Here is an 18,654-nt window from a genome sequence, read left to right as displayed (position 1 = left end):
TAGTACACGATATCTTTTTAAAGCCACAACATTCGAGGCTATTATCAATCTGTCCCCAAAAGGAGGAGTCTAGGAGCCTTACAACCAAGCGGAGGATGTGGCGGTCCATTCCGAAACCGGTAAATCACCGTAGCAGGCTGCCTCAGCTAGTTGGCACCCCCGCTTTCTTACCTTGTATTCAACGAGACTGTTCATATCTACCATTAGCCCATATGGCTTTAACCTCCATAGGTGGTTAAACCTTCCATATACGGGAAGGATAGGTCTCATGCGCAGAGCCATCGACAACGGACATGTGTAGGGTTCATTTGGGTTTCTAGATCATGGCTTCTGTCCCAAAGTACACGCCTCTCGCTGGCACCCAGACCCTCGTACTTACATGCGTTCACTCACACGACTACGAGCTATGATTTCCCTCTTGGCATCACCCCACCATAGCCGACCTGACAACATTGTCGAGGGGAAGAGGCACATACGTACATACAGGCCGGGGGAACAAGTGTGGGGCCCGAGGAGAAGTTGGGGGACAAGGAAAAGTGATAATATGGGGTAATTATGCGGGGCCCCATGAACAAGGGAAAGAAAATGGCCGCGGCTGCTAACATCCAGAAATAGGTAACTCGAAGCACTTTACAGCTATCACGACCGTCATTTATAGGCATAGTAATACGGAGTAATTACTCGGCGCCCATGAACCAGCAGGAATCGGCCACAGCTGCTGACAACCATGAATAGGTAACTCGAAGCGCTTTGTGACCATCATGGCCTTCACCTACAGCCGGATACCGAACCAGGATGCCCCCACGGGGTTCCAAATTCTGGGGTCGTCGATTTTGAGCCCATGGCCTTGCATTGTATATATCCACCCGTCCAGACCTAGTATCTGCCGTCTTTCTCTTGGTTTGTTTGTCTCTCCATCATCCATCTCTCTTTTTCTTCTACGATTTGTTATATAGTATATAAGCCCTGGGATAGATCATGGCTACCGCAACGCATCATGACAATGAGCACATCATGTCAGAGAAGCCGAGCGACGTGCACATTGAAAAGCTCAGAGGCGACGACAAGACCCAGCTAGCCTACCTATCTGATCGGGAGGACCACGACACGGGCATCGCCGCCTCTTTTGTCAGGTACCCCTGGGCATGCGCGTGGTGCTTCTACGCGACGTGGTGCGTCACTCTCCTCAGCTTTGACGTGCAGGCGTCGGGGAGCGTCGTGGGCATCCCCCGGTTCCGACGGGACTTTGGGTACGAGTACCAGGGGAGCTATGTGCTCCCTGCCGCGTGGCAGTCGGCCTTCGGCGGAGGACCCATCGCTACGTGAGCTAGACCTTTCTGTGTATTCTCTGCATGTGCACCTGCTGACACGTCGTCGAAGTGCCGTTGTGGCTTCGCTCGTATCAGCCCAGCTCGCCGACATGATCGGTAGGAAGAAGGTGCTGATAGGGAGTCTGGTGATTTCGTTCGTCGCCGTTGCCATCGAGTTTATCGCTACGACGAATGCTGTGTTTTTTGTGGGCAAGCTACTCAACGGCTTCATGGTGGGAACTGTCGGAACCATTATGATTTCCTACATTGGTGAGGTATGTGACTCTACAAGTATATATATATATATGTGTGTGTGTGTGTGTTGTGAAGTTGCTGACTCTTGACTGGAAGATCTCTCCCCTCTCTCTACGTGGAATATTTACCTGCGGTGTGGGGGTGTCGTACGGCGTCGGACCGCTGGTGGCATTCATCGTCATCAACTACACGGGGGAGATGGACTCGCGGTGGGCGTATCGCACGGTGTTTTGCACACAGTTTGGGTTTGCGGGCGTTGCCGCCATCTTTTGCCCGTTTATGCCCGAGTAAGTTCGATCGAGAGCGTTTGCTCATATGCCGTGCATCAGGTATTGAGATTGTCGATGCTAAACGTTCAAAAATGGCAGATCACCCTGGTGGCTGATGTCCAAGGGACGCACGGACAGTGCCCTCAGGGCACTGCACAGACTAGGCCACACGGGCGAGCAGGGTAACCGGAAGCTGGCCCAGATCGAGCTGACGCTGAGGGAGGTGGCCAGAGAGACGGAGGGGGCCACGTACCTCGAATGCGTGCGCAGGTCCAACCTCCGGCGCACCATTGTCAGCGTGATGCCCATGTGCATCCAGTCGCTGTCGGGCATCGTCTTTGTGGCCGGCTACTTCACGTACTACCTCCAGCTGGCGGGCTACTCGACGTCGACGAGCTACCGCATCCAGATTGCGCAGCCCGTGCTGTCCATCGTGGGCAACCTAACGGCCGCCGCTGTGATTGACCGCGTGGGGCGGCGCAACCTGACCTTTTACGGGCTCGCGGTCCTCACGGCTCTGCTGCTCGTCACCGGCGGCCTGGGCACGGACACAACCTCGCGGCCCGTTGTCAAGGGCACCGTCGCCTTCATCCTCATCTACAGCTGGTGGTACAATGTGTCGATCGGGTCGTCGGCCTTCCCGCTCCTGTGCGAGGTGTCGACGGCGAGGCTGCGCGTCAAGACCATCGCCATCGGCTACGCGCTACAAAACGCCATCAACGTCATGTGGCAGTTCGTCATCCCCTACATGTTCAACCCGGACCGGGCCAACCTGGGGGCGAAGATTGCCTTCATCTTTGGTGGGCTGTGCTTCTTCTGCCTCGTATACCTGTGGCTGTACCAGCCCGAGACGTCCGGCCGCTCGTACCAGGAGCTTGATGAGATGTTCATCAAGGGCGTGCCGGCCAGGGAGTTCAAGACGTATAGAACTGAAGTGCAGGAGAAGGATGAGGCAGCCGCGGCTGTTGACGGACTCAAGAGTGTGTAGTAATGGTTGTCGTACATGGATGTAATAGTGAGTGGAGGAGGTTTATTTTTGTGTGCAGATCAAACGCAGAAAATGTGGACGTACAGGGGGGGGGGTTCACCTAGAAGTTAGACGTCAGAACTTACTATTCAGGAGATGTCTGGCAAGACTTCTCCACAAGTCGACATACGAGTGTACATGTACATCCTGAGATCCACCAGCTATTCATACCGGGATGAAACCGTATAGATTCGTGTAATAAGAATTACTACAGTATGTGCCTTTTCTCGTACGCTTGGACACATCTGTAGATCCCAATGGAACACTGCATACTTCTGGCATTATCTCGCGGTGCCAGGTACGTCTTCAAGCCACATCCTTGGCATTTCAAGTAATACTGGTAGCACGTGGCTGGTGAGAGTTTAGGGTAGGTTTATGTGGCGTATGCTGTGGTCCCTGAGAACAGTAGCCGCACATCCATGTTACCTACCTATAGACTGCAGCGATGATCTTGGGGCCCGCTGACGTCCAAACGCGGCTATACGAGTACAGCAAACAGTATACCCTCGTCAAATCCATAGATGGTCAGAGCTGCAAGCGATGCTCCTACATGTACGACGTGGTACTCCGTACTGCAATACTGCAATACGAATAATAGTCATCTGTAGTAGCTTCTAGCTCCGGAAGGGTCCAATCATAGCCTTACCAATGGATGGGGGGACAAATATCCGTCATTATGTGTCGGATGAATATCCGGGGCTCTATAATTCTATATTAGTGGGGTGTAGAGTCGTCATGACCAATTGGAAACAGGAGACGGAGGACAGGGCCCCGGGGTGGGAGGGAAGACCACCCCGATACATCGATTGTTAAGGGTTCAGGCCTATGATGTGTCAAATCGTCTGCCCTCCGCCTTCCCTTTTCTTGGAAGACTGTTGACAGGCAAGAAAGAGAGAGAGGCAACGAGGAAGAAGAAAAACATTCATAGGCTGCAGGCGACTTGGGTACGAATGCACACCGGGTTTCAAAGTTATAAGTTATACCTCGTGCCTATCTCCTTTGGGTATTCCGAGCTGGGCCGGGCCATGTTGTGGGTCAGAGCATCGCCGACTGTTCCCAGCTGTCAACTGCGTAATACCGCCCTCTCCCCCCCCCCCACTACTAGTAACTCCCCTCCATTCTTTTTCTCTCTCTCTCAGTGCTGTGAATATCCCCTCATCTTTCATCGTACATCCCCTCGTCTCCCCATACGCAGATATCACAAAATGGCTCCCGACCCTATCATCGCGCCTTCCATCCTCGCGGCCGACTTTGCCAACCTCGGCCATGAGTGCTCTCGTACCATCGAGAACGGCGCCGACTGGCTGCACGTCGACATCATGTAAGTCGAATCTTCGAACCCACTCCCTTCCCCTCCCCTCCCCTCCCCTCCCCCTACCATCGGCGCACAGTTGCGGTGCTGAGACGATGGATAAGGGACGGCCACTTTGTGCCCAACATTACCTTTGGCCCCCCCGTTGTCGCAAAGATTAGGGGCCACGTCGATCAGCCCACCGACAAATTTGGCCGCGGCACGTTTGACTGCCACATGATGATTGCAGAGGTACAACCCCAAATCCAACCCTTCAGGTCTCGGACGTTTCGCTCTTCGACTGACATCGCATGAACCGCGCATATAGCCCAAGCGCTGGGTCAAGGAGTTCAAGAGCGTCGGCTGCGATCTCTACTGCTTCCACTACGAGGCCGCCTTCTCCACGGCCGCCGAGAGCCCCGAGGCCACGAGCGACAAGAAGACGAGCCCCAAGGAGCTCATCCGGTATATCCACGACTGCGGCATGCTGGCCGGCATTGCTATCAAGCCCGACACATCCGTCGACGTCCTGTGGGATATCCTGGCGAGCGACGATGAGAAGGACCGCCCTGACGTATGTGCATACACACCCATCTACTGACCCCGTTACATCCAAAACATGCCATGCACGTGCATGCGCAGACGCAAAGCACACACATCAGACGTGCATAGCGATATTATCCAGACTTTATGACCTTACCGCTGATACGCATTCCCCCCTCCCCCCTGCTACATTACAGATGGTCCTCGTCATGACAGTCTACCCAGGCTTTGGTGGCCAGAAGTTCATGGCCTCGGAGCTGCCCAAGGTGCAGGCACTGAGGGCCAAGTACCCCGAGATGAACATCGAGGTGGACGGCGGCCTGGGCGTCGGCACGATCGACCAGGCTGCCGATGCTGGTGCCAACGTCATCGTCGCCGGCAGTGCTGTTTTTGGCGCCAAGGACCCGTCTGAGGTGATTTCTGTGCTGCGCAAGTCGGTGGCAACGAAAGGTGGCAGGCTGTGAGCTGATGGTGGCGGGCGGGGCATCGATCAATTGGACGAGGGGAAAAGAGAGAAACTTTACCAAACTGCTTGGTATGATGATTCCCGCCTACCGATGCGAAAAAAAAAAACCAAGAAATGAACTTAGAAAACACATACACACATATTTTTTTAGCGAAAAGGAAAAAGTTTAGAGCGTGTTATTTCCATTAATCTGAGAATGGGTAGTGGTACAAGGGTGGACATGGGGAGTTGAGGGTAGTTTATCAGTAGAAGTTGCGAGAGAGAGAGAATCTAGCAGCAATCGAGAACCAGAAAACATCTACATTGTGGAATAATTGGTACACCACTATCTATTGCAGAGGATATCATACGGAATGAGAAAACCGTGCGTAATATTCCTACAAGTGACCTGCGAGTGACTGTCCGCGATTGTCTGCACTACAAAAATGAGAGTCACGTGATGAAAAAATATGCCCCAAAGCCAACCAATCAGAGACATCAGCCCCAGAATCATCTAGTCTGCTTTCGCAACCCGCGGCGCTTTTGTTCGCTGCCGAACCTTTCCTGTCTCTCCACTGCCATTTCTGTCCCATCTGCCTTCACACCCTCCCTCCACCTACGCCCACTACCACCGGGCTCTTTCTTTCACGAAACGACCAGCCCTTTTGCTGATTTATTAGATGACGCTTGATGCTGGTCGCTTATTATTAATGACTTGTGAGTCTCTTGTTTATGAATCCTGCTTTTTTTCCCCTTCAAAAAAAATCCTCTCCCCCCCCCCCCCCCCCCCAAGTCACCAGCTTTTTTTTTTCTCTTTCCCTTCCCTGTCGCCTGCGCGCGCCTTGTTCGGCCCTGGGCCCTTCGACCGGGTCATCGACACCGATATATACGGCTTCGGAAGGGTCAATAAGACATCGTAGAGGCTCTTTCTTGATGGATTTAGATGCCGCTGTTGATCCCATCATGCTCATCACGTCCAGATGACCGAAGCACCTTACCTCCTACCTCAATCGCCCTTTTGTTCCATCATCCATTTATTTTGTTTTCGCGTCTCGCCATCACCAGAGCCTCACATACACACACCCCCCCTGATGCGACATATGCTATATCTTCCCTTCCCTGATCCCTTTCGTGTCCTCTTCTGCCTGATCCTGGTCGCTGCACTTGCGTTATGAGGTGGCCGCTATCCTCGTCCTCTTCACCACCGCTCATCGAACTCTCCCCTCTCTTGATGTTTTTCTGACCTTGTCGTCTCTCCCCATCACCGAATAGGCAACCCGCATACACAGCGTCCGTAATGTCCACCCCTACTGAGGGGGTTTCTAGGAACGGACACTCGTCGCCTGATCGCTCCATCGAAGCAGACACGCTGGCAGAACGACACCGTGCCGACAGCGATCTCTCCGACGTTCACAGCGACCTCTCCGACGCCGACCGGTCCCCGCTTGCCGGTACCGGCCAGGAAGAGCTGAATGGTATAGACCATGATGTCGAAATGGACGAGAGCGACGTGACGAGTCAGGATAACGCGTCGGATGATGGCGACTACGACGCTCAGGGGAGTCCGCCCCCGAATCACGACGACGACGACGACGACGTCGACGTCGACGCCGACCAAGAGGAAGACCATGTCGCGGACGAGGAGCCCGCCAGCTCCACCGACTCCAACAGGGTCCCCAAGCGAAAGGCTGCCGCTGTTGAAGAATCCTACATGAGGGCTAACCCAGAGCTGTATGGTCTACGACGAAGTGTATGCGCGATATAATGCTCACCCCATCAATCACTGTCCCTTGGCTAACCGTCCCCCACCAGACCCGTCCTCGAGAACAGAGGAAAATTGTACGCCACTCCTCACGGCTGACCCGTTTTTCAGTCCCGCCCTACCCTCTGATACTGGTGCTAACCTTGACTGCTTCTAGGTCGACTCGGATGATTCTGAATCCGATGCTCCTCCCGTCAACCGCCGAAACACGAAACGTCGCCGTGTCGAGTCATCTACGGCCTGTAAGTCGAAGCGACCTTGCCTTCCCTCACCCGGGTCTATCTCCCTCAGACGAAGAGACCAGAGCTGATATCCCCTCCCTCTCAGCATCCAAAAGGGACACGCCCGTTCGACAACCGTCGTCCAACGATTCGGACTCAGACTCGGACGTCTACGGCGGAGCTCGCGCACGAACCCAGCGGAAAAAGGCCCGGCAAAGAAAGGTGGCACAGCCCGAGCTTGTCGAGAAGCGATGGTCAAGTCGTCGTGCTGCTCAGCAGGTACAGCAGGGTGCCTACGAGGAGAGTGACTTCGAGGAGGAGGAAGAAGAAGACGTGGTGGTTAGCAACTACGTTGCCGACTACGTCGACGACTCGCCCTACATCGAGAAGGTGGTCAAGCACCGGTTGAAAGATGGCTTAGAGCTGGCTTATGACCTGGAGCGCACCGACTTCGAGTACTTCATCAAGTGGCAAGGCAAGTCTCATCTGCACGACACATGGGAGTCCATCGACTCTCTCAAGTACGTCCGAGGCCTCCGCAAGGTCGATAACTACTTCAGGAAGTGCGTCGAAATGGAGCTTGAGATGCGTTTCGGCTGGGATGTGCCGCCCGAGACAAAGGAGCAGTTCTTCCTTGACCGGGAACGCGACTTGGAGGCCTTTGAGGACTTCACCAAGGTCGAGCGTGTCGTGGCCATCAGGGATGGCGACGGCGGGGACGAGTACTACATCAAGTGGAAGGGCCTGCCTTATGACGAGTGCACGTGGGAGCCTGCATCGGAGATTGCTCCCATGTTCCAGGACAAGATTGATCAGTACCTCGACAGGAGCTCACGGTCGTGGCAGTCGGATCGCAAAGAATCAAATCTCAACACGCGGTCTCGCATGACGAAGCTCGACAAGCAGCCCGACTACATCAAGGGGGGAGAGCTCCGAGAGTTCCAGCTCAAGGGCCTCAACTTCCTGTGCCTCAACTGGACGCGGGGCAACAATGTCATCCTCGCCGACGAGATGGGCCTGGGCAAGACTGTGCAGACCGTCTCGTTCCTCAGCTGGCTGCGCAACAACCGTCACCAGGAGGGACCCTCGCTGGTCGTCGCCCCGCTCAGCGTCATCCCCGCCTGGTGTGACACCTTCAATACCTGGTCCCCCGACATCAACTACGTCGTCTACCTGGGCCCCGAGGACGCGCGCAGCATCATCCGCGAGAACGAGCTGCTTATTGATGGGAACCCTAAGAAGCCCCGCTTCAACGTCCTGGTCACGTCCTACGAGTACATCCTGCAGGACTGGCAGTTTCTCCAGTCCATCAAGTGGCAGGCCCTGGCCGTCGACGAGGCCCACCGTCTCAAGAACAGCGAGTCCCAGCTGTACGCCCGACTCCTCTCCTTTGGCGTCCCGTGCAAGGTCCTCATCACGGGCACCCCCATCCAGAACAACCTTGCCGAGCTGTCGGCCCTGTTGGACTTCTTGAATCCCGGCAAGGTCGACATCGACGAGGATCTCGACTCGTTGTCTGCCGCCGACGCGCAGGAGAAGCTGCAGCAGCTGCACAGCTCTATTGCGCCGTACATCCTGCGCAGGACAAAGGAGACTGTCGAGTCGGACCTGCCGCCCAAGACGGAGAAGATTATCCGCGTTGAGCTGTCGGACGTCCAGCTGGACTACTACAAGAACATCCTCACGAGGAACTACAGTGCCCTGTGCGATGCCACAAACGGACACAAGAACTCGCTGCTCAACATCATGATGGAGCTGAAGAAGGTCAGCAACCATCCGTACATGTTTGCCGGTGCCGAGGAGAAGGTCCTGGGCGGAAGCGTGCGGCGTGAAGACCAGATCAAGGGTCTGATCGCCAGCAGTGGCAAGATGATGCTCCTGGACCAGCTCCTTACCAAGCTCAGGAAGGACGGCCACCGCGTGCTCATCTTCAGCCAGATGGTGAAGATGCTCGACATCCTTGGCGACTACCTCTCGCTGCGTGGTCACAAGTTCCAGCGCCTGGACGGTACCATTGCCGCCGGCCCTCGACGCATGGCCATCAACCACTTCAACGCCGACGAGAGTGAAGACTTTTGCTTCCTGCTCTCGACACGTGCTGGCGGCCTCGGTATCAACCTGATGACGGCCGACACCGTCGTCATCTTCGACTCGGACTGGAACCCCCAGGCTGATCTCCAGGCCATGGCCCGAGCCCACCGCATCGGCCAGAAGAAGCCCGTCAACATCTACAGACTGGTCAGCAAGGAGACGGTCGAGGAAGAGGTCCTGGAGCGTGCACGCAACAAGCTCCTGCTGGAATACCTGACCATCCAGGCCGGCGTGACGGACGACGGAAAGGCCGCCTTCCAGGCTGAGCTCAACAAGAAGGGCCTCAAGACGGACGCCGCGTCGTCCAACGAGGATATCCAGATGGTGCTCAAGATGCGCTCCTCCAAGATGTTCGAGCAGTCCGGTAACCAGGAGAGGCTGGAGCAGCTGGACATCGATTCGATCCTGGAGAATGCCGAAGTCACCAAGACCAAGGTCGATGACAAGATCAACCTCAGCAGCGGCGGCATCGACTGGGACAATTTCATGCAGATCACCGACGTCAAGGTGGACGACATCAACCTGGACTGGGATCAGATCATCCCGGCCGAGAAGCTGGCCGAGATCAAGGCGGAGGAGGAGAAGAAGAAGCACGACGACTACCTGGCGAAGGTGGCGGCCGAGAGCGCCCCTCGCCGAGCCACGATCAAGGGTCGTGGCAACAACGAGACGGATAGGGCGGACCGGCTGAAGAAGCGCCGGAAAGAGCAGGAGCAGGAAGCGGCCGAGAAGCGGGCGGCCAAGGCCGACCCGCGACGGCCGCTCTCGGTGACGGAGCAGCGCGTGCTCATCAAGGCCTACTTCCGGTTCGGATCCATGGAGCACCGCAGCGACGACATCATCAGGGAGGCCAAGCTCACAGACCGGGACCCGGAAGTGATCAAGTCGATGGTGGACGAGTTTGTCAAGAAGGCGCAGGACGCCGTGGACGAGAACAACGCGCGAGTGGCCGAGGAGGAGATGAAGACTGGCAAGGCGCTCAACAAGAAGGACCGCAAGGCGGTGCTCATCGACTTTGGCGACCTGAAGAAGGTGAATGCCGAGACGGCCATCGAGAGGCCCTTGCAACTGCAGCTCCTGCACCAGGCCATCCGCGCCTGCACCGACTTCAGGACGTTCCGTCTCCCGGACGCCACCAAGGGCGCGAGCTACAGCTGCCCGTGGGGTGCGAGGGAGGACGGCATGCTCCTGGTGGGCATCGACCGCCACGGCTTCGGTTCCTGGAGCAGCATCCGCGACGACCCGGACCTGGATATGCAGGACAAGCTCTTCCTCGAGGAGGGCCGCGTGGCCAAGAAGGAGGAGCGCAGCAAGGCAAACGACAAGCAGAAGGCGCCGGGCGCCGTGCACCTGGTCCGCCGCGCAGAGTACCTCCTGTCGGTGCTGCAGTCCAAGAGCAGTAATAACAGCTCGGACCGCATGCCGCACAGGACGGTCACCAAGAAGTCGGCGGCCGCGGCCAACGGCCACCGCTCAGGTGGGGGCACAGCGTCGCCCGCGCCCTCTAGCCTCAAGAAGGTCCGCGACAGGGAGAAGGAGCACGGCCACCACCGCTCGCGCAGCAGCCAGCTCGACGAGCGCGACCGCGACCGCGACCGCGACCGCGGCACGCCTCGCCCCGACTTCAAGCGCAAGCAGTCGGCGTACGACGACGGGCGCAGCCCGAAGCCTCGCAGGCCAGAGGACGGACGTCGGACGAGCAAGCACGACGACGACCGCCGGCGCCACCGTGACGACGACCACCACCACCACCGTCGCGACGACAGGCACCACTACGACGACCGGCACCGCGACGACCGGGACCGGGACAGGAACAGGGATCGCTACAGGGAGCGGGAGCGCGACAGAGACAGGCACAGCCGCGACGACAGGCGTGATCGCGACCGCAACCATCGCGACCATCGCGACCACCGCGACCGCGACCGCGACCGCGACCACAGACGATCGATGGATCACCACGGGAGTCACGGCGGCGAGCCGTCCTCGTCAGCTGCCCGCGTGCCGGACGAGCGCAAGGCCAAGGCCCTCCGGCGGCTGGACGAGCTCCGGCGCATAGGAGACGATGCCGACCAGCGCGACAAGGACAATGACGCTCTCATCTGGTACCTCCTCAAGCCGGTGCGGGAGAACTTCGAGAACATCCTGTCGACAACCAAGGACACGGTCAAGTCGAGTAAGGAGAGGGCTTCCATCTTTGGCGGTGAGCTCACAGTCATTGGGGAGTTTCTGGACAGGAACTTTACCGGGGCGAACGATACTATGAAGAGTAATTTCTGGTGGGCTTCCCTTTTCTTCTTCTTCTTTTCTCTCACTCTGATTCCTCTCCCCCACCTCCCATCTCATCCATCTATTCATGACCTCGCCGCCAACGGAACAGAACTGACTACGAAAACAGGGACTTTCTGGCTGCTCTGTGGCCGGTAGATGAAACATCCAAGAGTGTGACGGGCAAACGACTGAGCAACATGTACCAGACATTGAGTGCGCGCAAGAACAGAGCGTGATGTCGACGTCCTTCCTCGACAGGCAGCTTCAGCCTCTATCTTCTCCTTGTCCTGTCCCTCTTGTTGAGACTGATGAACTTTTGTCTCGTCTCTCCCCGGAGACATGTCATGTTGGACAAGATTTTTTTTCCGCAGATTTTTCTCGGCTTGTGTTGATTAAGAGATCTTGATGACGATGAAGGGTGTGAATGGTGGTACCTTGTTACCTTTTTTTTTTCTTTCTTAATTCTTTGATATTCTTTTGCTCATCTGCATACTTGCGGCGTTTGGTTGTACGAAGCAAAGAAGGGGGGGGGGGAGGAGATGATACTAAGGGCAACGCAATACCCCCCCACTGCAAGTTTGCCTGAATATGCATGAGAAGCATAAGAAAAAAAAGGGAGTCTAATGTCTTTTGGGAGTTTTATCATTATTTCATCTTGAATCATTCTATCATGTCTGGGTTCATCTTTTTTTTTTTTTTTTTTTTCATAGCCTTGCAAGATGTGTCAATTTCTGAGGTTTGATGTACCGTTCTTCTATAATGAGTGATGCCCAAGAGACTGAGTTTCATGAGCGACGAGTCGAATACTCGCTTCGACCGGTTAGTGGGAAATCATGAAGCCTTTTGGAAGAAAGAAGAGAGAGAGGAGGGCGTAGGAGTGATGCTGGCTAGGATGGGCTCATGTCAGATTTCCGAGCCGGGCAGTGCAGTCATATTGAGATGCGAAACCACCCCCCCTCCCACGTAGTTGTAGGGAACAGAACTGTGCTTACACTGCGTGGAAAATGTACATTTTTTGTGTGTCCCTATAGCTCAAAGGGTACTTTTTGTATAGAAGATAGATGTCTATACGTATGTATATATAGAGGGAGAGAGAACGAGAGAGAAAAGTCAGCTGGCCATCCCAAAAAATTGTCAGTTTGTTGGGTCACGCAGGTCAAAAAAAAAAAAACCAGAAGTGACCTGTTCACATTGAAGAATTCTGCCTCACTGGAGCTTGGGGGCTGTGTCTTCTTTCTGTCTTCTTTTTCATTATTAATGAAATAAAAGTGAAGAGGGAGAGTGAAAAGCAGAGGGTCTCTCTCATTCACACGACATTCTTCACATCTCTCTACATTTCTCACACAATAAATCTTCTTTTTTTTTTTAAAAAAAAAAACAACAACAAGACACAACACAAGCCTCTCTCGTTTTTCTCTCTCTTTCATTCAACTCAGCTTTGCCCCACCAAATGAGCAACACAGCAACAGCCCCGCGGCGAGAGAAGTCCAACATACATGCTTCACACAACACCATGACATCTATCACCGACGACGACGCCTATGAACGTGAGCGTTCCGTGGCCGAGGCTGCCGTCCTGCGCGCCGCCCTCCTCACCAACAAGGTGCAGTCGTCGGTCAGGACCATATCCAAGGAAGACAAGTCGCCTGTGACGGTGGCCGACTTCGCCGCGCAGGCTCTTCTCATCGCCGCCCTGCGCCAGGCCTTCCCCGACGACGGCTTCTTGGGCGAGGAGGACGCCGACCAGCTGCGGCGGGACCCGGGGCTCGTATCGTCCGTCTACGGGCTCGTATCTTCCCCTCCTGCCGTGGCCCGGCCTGACGTGAACCGGCCGGGCGGGAAACGGGACGGGAGACGGGAGGGGGAGGGGGAGGGATCGCTCCTGCTCGCCTCCCCGACGTCGGTGGAGGATACCCTCTCCCTGATCGACATGGGCGGGCGCGGCGAGGGAGGGCCCCAGGGTCGCTTCTGGGTCATGGACCCGGTCGACGGGACGAAGACGTTCCTGCGCCGCCAGCAGTACGCCGTCTCGCTGGCCCTCATCGAGGACGGCCGCGAGGTCGTCGGCGTGCTGTGCTGCCCCAACCTGCGCGTCGGGGACGACGGCCGCGTCCGGGAGGACGCCGTCGACGAGCACGGCCTGGGCGTGATGCTCTCCGCCGTGCGGGGGAGGGGCGTCTCCGTGCGGGACCTCTCCACCATCGAGCCGCCCAAGGCTGAGGGCGCCGACGCCGACGCCGTCGTCGTCTACGGTCTGCCCGCTCCGGAACCGCTCGCCAGGCTAGTCGCGACCGAGGACGTGAGCAGGCTCCACGTCGTCGACTCGCCGCTCAGCACCGCCATCCGCCACGACGTCGTCCACCGCCTCGCCGCCCAGGTCGGCGCCCCGTACCCGGGTACCGACGTCTGGTCCTCGCACATGCGGTACGCGGCCCTCATCCTCGGCGGGGCGGACTGCCAGGTGCGCGTGCCCGCCGAGCGCCGCAACGCCGACGGATCCCCCGCCCCGCCCCCGAACGTCTGCATCTGGGACCACGCCGGCGCCCAGCTCATCTTCTCCGAGGCCGGGGGCGTCATCCGGGACCTCGACGGGCTCCCCATCAACTTTGGCGCGGGGAGGTACCTGTCTAGCAATAGGGGTATGGTCTGCGCTAGGGAGGGGGTATACGACAAGGTCTTTGCCATGACGAAGCATATACTCGAGAAGGAACGAGAGATGTAGAGAAGGGAGAGCCAGGGGGAGACGGAGAGACGGAGAGACGGAGAGAGAGAGAGAGAGCCAGCCTTGCATCTGCTTTTTGTTCTTCTTTTTTCTCCTTTTATCCCCCCCTTTTTTATTTTCATTTTTCTACATTGCTACCTCGAATGTTTCATCATAGACTCAGCGAGATACCAGACCAAGAAGAGGCATAATTGAGATTTTACGAAATAATCAAAGACAAGGAAAAAAAACAGTTCTGCTGAAAAAAAAAAGAGACAAGTTTCGTGCCGAAACATTCAAAGATCAAGTTGCGTCATTCAGTCATTACACGTCTTTCGTTCATGCATGCATCCCTTTCGTTAGTCGTATCCAGGAAACCACATGTACTTTCCTTCACTTTCCTCCGGGATTGCGTGGGACCCCTTGTCTCTGCCCCCCACCTCCCCTCATACGACAGCCACGGCTTGTCCATTCGATATGGGCTTCTTCCTCCGCAGACCGAAGAACCCCCTCTCGCCCAGCCGCCTGACGTCCCACGTAGAGCGCTCCTGCTGCTCCTGCTGATGCTGCATGGCCTGCAGCGTCTGGGTGCGCTGGTTGATCTCGGTCAGGCGGCGTTCCCGCTCCCGGCTCTCGAGCTGCTTCATCCTCTCACGCTGCAGGTTGCGCATGCTCGTCGAGTCGTACCGCATCCTCCTGTTGCGCCAGCCCATCCGGTCCTGCACCGAGATGTAGACTAGGCTGAAGGTGACGGAGATGGCGGTGCGGATCCACTCGCTGAATGCGATGGATAGAGAGAGGATGATGACGGCGGCGGAGATGCCGACTTCGCAAGGTACTCAGTATACTGTCTTTTTTTTTTTTTTTTTTTTCGGTGCAGAGGGTACGGGGAGACATGGAAGAAAAAGGGGGGAGATCTTACACATGTATTTAAACTGCGTGCTGAGGGGCGTGAGACCGTCGTTGCTGAGTTCGATCGCATTCATGCCAAAGACAGAGCTGACAAAGGATAGGGGGAGCTATTGTATTGTTAACTATAAAAAGAACGTGCCATGGTGTGTATATATCAATGGAGGTGAGAAGACGGCTTACGAAGAAGATAGTCACGACGGTGAACACGACAATGGATCGCCCCTGGAGGACAGATTCGTCTGCACGCCGGATAGCAGCTTTGGCCTCGATGATGTTGGCTTGCTGCTGCTTCATGTCGAGAAGTTCGCGCACCTTGTTGTGCCGCACATGTCAGCACGTGGTGCAGCTATCACATTACTCTGCCACAACAACAGCAGCTGAAAAGTCCTTGGAGGTGGGGGGCAGATACCTGAGCACGAGTTTTCGTCTGCAGCCTCTCCATGCTGGCCAGCTCCTCCCTTCTCTGATCCATGTCGGTGATGACCGACTCGATGTCCTCGCAGGCCTTGAGGTGATCCTCCAGGGCCTGACCGTCATCCGCAGGGTGGAAGGTGCGGTTGGTCAGGGAGTTGAGGGCCCTACCTAGATCTCGCATGACGGACATCTGCTGGGTGAAGATCTCCTGCATGATCTGCAGCTCGTCAATGACCTGCTGGGCCTCGGCGAGGATGGCCCACTCGAAGCCGATGTTGAGGGACCTGCGGAGGAGGTGCTCGGCTGACTGGAAGTGATCGATGCTGATGCGGCTGACGTCGCGGCCGAACCCCTCGTACGCAATCGTCTTGTTCTCGGCCTGGATAACGGGTAGCGATCAGGGTAACGAATCAGCCCATGGTGCTCCTAGGGGAAGAAGGACCGGTCATGAGTGGCATCAGAGTCAACGTACAATCTGGGATATGGCAGAGCTAAACAGGTCCACAACCTCGGGACGCTGGTCGAGAGGCTTCGTCTGGTCAAAGAAGACCTTGGAGCACTCATCAATCACAATAAAGGCAATGTCGTAGACGCTCTGGATCTCGTCATCGTCGAGGGACCCTATGCGATCTCGGATGCCACGATGGACGGCAGACGGATCGGGCTTGTTGCGACCCCACCTCCTGGGGAAGCTGGAAATGACGGTATCTATTTTCAAATCTTAGCGTCTCTGATCCACCCCCTTCCCCTCGAAAGGCCCGGTGCAGAGAGAGGGGATGAGGTGATGGACATACTGTCATCCAGGATCCATAACCATAGCTGGTCTACCATGACTAGACGCGACGTGGCCTCCGGGTCCGGATCGTCGCCGTGATGCTTGGTGGCCCGGCAGGTAATCTGCTCCCTGTCCCTGTGCTTGGTGTCCTCGGCGGTCCAGTAGTAGAACTGCTCCAGGGTCCTGCGCATGTGAAGCGGGGGCGTCGAGTAGAGGTGGTCCTCGATCAGCCTGCCGTCGGCGGCCTCGTCAATGATCTGGTGCAGCTTTGCCGCGTGCCAGATGTACTTTGCTAGCGGTGTCTGAGGCCGCCACCTCTGGCTGCCAAAGGCGGCGATGGGTTCTGTCTCCTCAAAGCCCGTCATGAGCCTGGGGGCCTGGTGTTGCATATTCTGCGCCACCTTTTTCTGCGCGACGTTGGCCATATGGCCCCTGTGTCCCGTCGTGCTGACGCGGCGGAGACGGTCCTCGCGCTCCTTGCGCGACTTGGCCATCTGGATGAACTGGTTCATCCGCTGAAGACGTTTCTCCACTTCCCAATGAAGGTACGGCATCTGAGAGAAGCAGTCGGTCAGTCAATGGGAAGATGACGGCTTTTTCCCTCTCTCTCTCTCTCTCTCTCTCTCTCTCTCTCTCCCTCCCCCTCTCCCCCTCTCTCTGTTCCGCCGAAACAAGGGATGGAATGAGTTGAAGAAAAAAAAAACGTACAAAGATGATGACGTCCTTGGAGGAAGAAGGCGTTTCGCGACGACTCTTGTGCTCGGGCGGCGCCGAGGGCACAACAGAGCACCGCGCCCCGATTTGTCTAGCATGCACGGGAAGCCCCTTGCCCCCGCGCTGCTGGCCGCGCCACAGCTCGTTCCTCAGGAGACGCTGCGAGTTGTGCTTGAGGGCGTGGGCGTTCTTCCCGTCAAAGTTGACGCCGTCCTCACCGTAGTATCGGGACATGGCCTCCTCGACCCAGCGCATGTTGTTGGCGGGTAGGTGGAAGTAGCGCAGGCGGTCCTTGCGCGGGGAGCGGCGGAGCGGCGTGTTCTCCTTGTTGTAGAGGAACTGCTGGATCGAAATCTTCTGGTGGGGGAACGACCCCATGACGAGCGGGTGGTCGATGGACACGCGGCCCTTGCCCTTGTCCCACACGGCCACCCACCCGTTGTACCCGTAGTCGGGCTTCTTGGGGTCGTCGGTGGTGCTCGCGGCCACCTCACCCTCGCTACCGAGGCCGTCCATGTAACCCCCGGGGCTCATGGCGTCCCGCGCGGCCGCATAGTCCTTGGACTTCCAGTCCTGCACCTGCAGCAGGATGTCGCGGTTGCGCAGCAGCATCGGGGCCTCGCCGTACCTGTCAATCTCCCGCTGCACCCTGGCCAGCTCGTCGGCCGCCCGCCGCTGCGCGATGTCGCGCCACTTGGTGCGCGAGTCGTCCAGCAGTGCCACCAGCGGCAGGCTGTCCTTCGGGAACACCCGGTAGTCCTTGAAGTGTGCGCGGAAGTACTGGATGCGCTGCACCTCCTTGCGGATGTGCTGCTGACTGGGTGGGTCGAGCCCCTCATACAGTCCGCGCCGCCGGGCTATTCGCGTCCGGAGGAACTCGGCCCACACGTCGGGAGCCTGGTCCGGGTCCACGTAGACGTCCTCCACATTGTAGTCGTACTTGTACGCTGCCGTCGACGATGAGGCGCCGCTGGTTCCATTGGTAGGCTCGGTGATGCGGAGTGTCGCCAGCGGATGCCAGTCACGACCCTGGTTCATACTGCGACCATGCCAATCAATCGACAGCAACCGACAGTTGACAGCAAAGAAAGAAAGAGAGCAGGAAGGGCAGATGCCTATATATATATATATACATATATATATATATATTGAATTGCGCGCACGGCGGTGAGACGGACACACTGAGCGGGGCAGAAGCAAGTAGAAGAATTTCGAGGTATGAAAGAGAGAGGCAACCAGGGAAAAAGAAAAAGAATACCCTGGGGGTTGGACTCGAGTCTCACCGAAACTGGTAATCGCTTCTCCTCTTGGCTTCCTGGTATCTAAACAGTCGACAAACATCCCTGCAAGTGGGTGTCTCGTACAGCTCCGCTTCATAGTACAGAAAAGCGTGGCTGCTCATTATGCCTAAATGCTTATGCCGGCTGCATGCATGACTATGGCGTCCCGCACTACCGAGTGTGAACATGATGTTGGAAACCTCTTGAAGGGGGTTTTGTTTTTTGTTTTTTTGTTTTTTTTTTGTATTCAATCGATTCAATCGTTATCAAGTACATGCATGTGCTTGTGTATGTGCGTACGTGTATGAAGCCAAAACAGAAAAACCCGTTCCCGACTTACACGCCATGGTATGATATCCGGCTATACAATCAACGT

General features: G+C 56.5%; 5 protein-coding genes across 5 annotated transcripts; 4 read left to right on the top strand and 1 right to left on the bottom strand.

Annotated features, from left to right (window-relative positions):
* Positions 1 to 1,014: 1,014 nt before the first annotated feature.
* On the top strand, positions 1,015 to 2,822 carry GMORB2_5614 (Sugar (and other) transporter; the record flags this gene model as incomplete). Its single annotated transcript, XM_035467584.1, has 4 exons — positions 1,015 to 1,322; positions 1,381 to 1,585; positions 1,662 to 1,852; positions 1,934 to 2,822. The coding sequence occupies 4 exons, from the start codon at positions 1,015 to 1,017 to the stop codon at positions 2,820 to 2,822; spliced, it is 1,593 nt and encodes a 530-aa protein (XP_035322550.1).
* Positions 2,823 to 4,066: 1,244 nt separating this feature from the next.
* On the top strand, positions 4,067 to 5,153 carry GMORB2_5613 (ribulose-phosphate 3-epimerase; the record flags this gene model as incomplete). Its single annotated transcript, XM_035467583.1, has 4 exons — positions 4,067 to 4,182; positions 4,278 to 4,404; positions 4,481 to 4,726; positions 4,893 to 5,153. Coding segments are annotated over 4 exons (750 nt in total), but the record flags the coding sequence as incomplete, so codon positions are not given.
* Positions 5,154 to 6,437: 1,284 nt separating this feature from the next.
* Positions 6,438 to 11,718, top strand: GMORB2_5612 (chromodomain-helicase-DNA-binding protein 1; the record flags this gene model as incomplete). The annotated part of the gene is made up of 5 exons (XM_035467582.1): positions 6,438 to 6,890; positions 7,060 to 7,144; positions 7,230 to 7,363; positions 7,403 to 11,490; positions 11,610 to 11,718. The coding sequence occupies 5 exons, from the start codon at positions 6,438 to 6,440 to the stop codon at positions 11,716 to 11,718; spliced, it is 4,869 nt and encodes a 1,622-aa protein (XP_035322548.1).
* Positions 11,719 to 12,995: 1,277 nt separating this feature from the next.
* GMORB2_5611 (3'(2'), 5'-bisphosphate nucleotidase) lies at positions 12,996 to 14,446 on the top strand (the record flags this gene model as incomplete). The annotated part of the gene is made up of 2 exons (XM_035467581.1): positions 12,996 to 14,121; positions 14,421 to 14,446. The coding sequence occupies 2 exons, from the start codon at positions 12,996 to 12,998 to the stop codon at positions 14,444 to 14,446; spliced, it is 1,152 nt and encodes a 383-aa protein (XP_035322547.1).
* A 183-nt stretch (positions 14,447 to 14,629) lies between these two features.
* On the bottom strand, positions 14,630 to 18,466 carry GMORB2_5610 (CorA-like Mg2+ transporter protein; the record flags this gene model as incomplete). The annotated part of the gene is made up of 8 exons (XM_035467580.1): positions 14,630 to 15,009; positions 15,106 to 15,202; positions 15,276 to 15,407; positions 15,505 to 15,888; positions 15,982 to 16,217; positions 16,304 to 16,838; positions 16,993 to 18,037; positions 18,282 to 18,466. 8 exons carry the CDS (start codon positions 18,464 to 18,466, stop codon positions 14,630 to 14,632), a joined length of 2,994 nt encoding a protein of 997 aa, XP_035322546.1.
* Between the last annotated feature and the right edge of the window lie 188 nt (positions 18,467 to 18,654).

The sequence above is a fragment of the Geosmithia morbida genome (assembly GCF_012550715.1).
Source record: "Geosmithia morbida isolate 1262 chromosome Unknown scaffold_4, whole genome shotgun sequence".
NCBI lineage: Eukaryota > Fungi > Ascomycota > Sordariomycetes > Hypocreales > Bionectriaceae > Geosmithia > Geosmithia morbida.
Note: the sequence above shows the minus strand (reverse complement) of the source record. Positions and strands in the feature narration are given on the sequence as shown.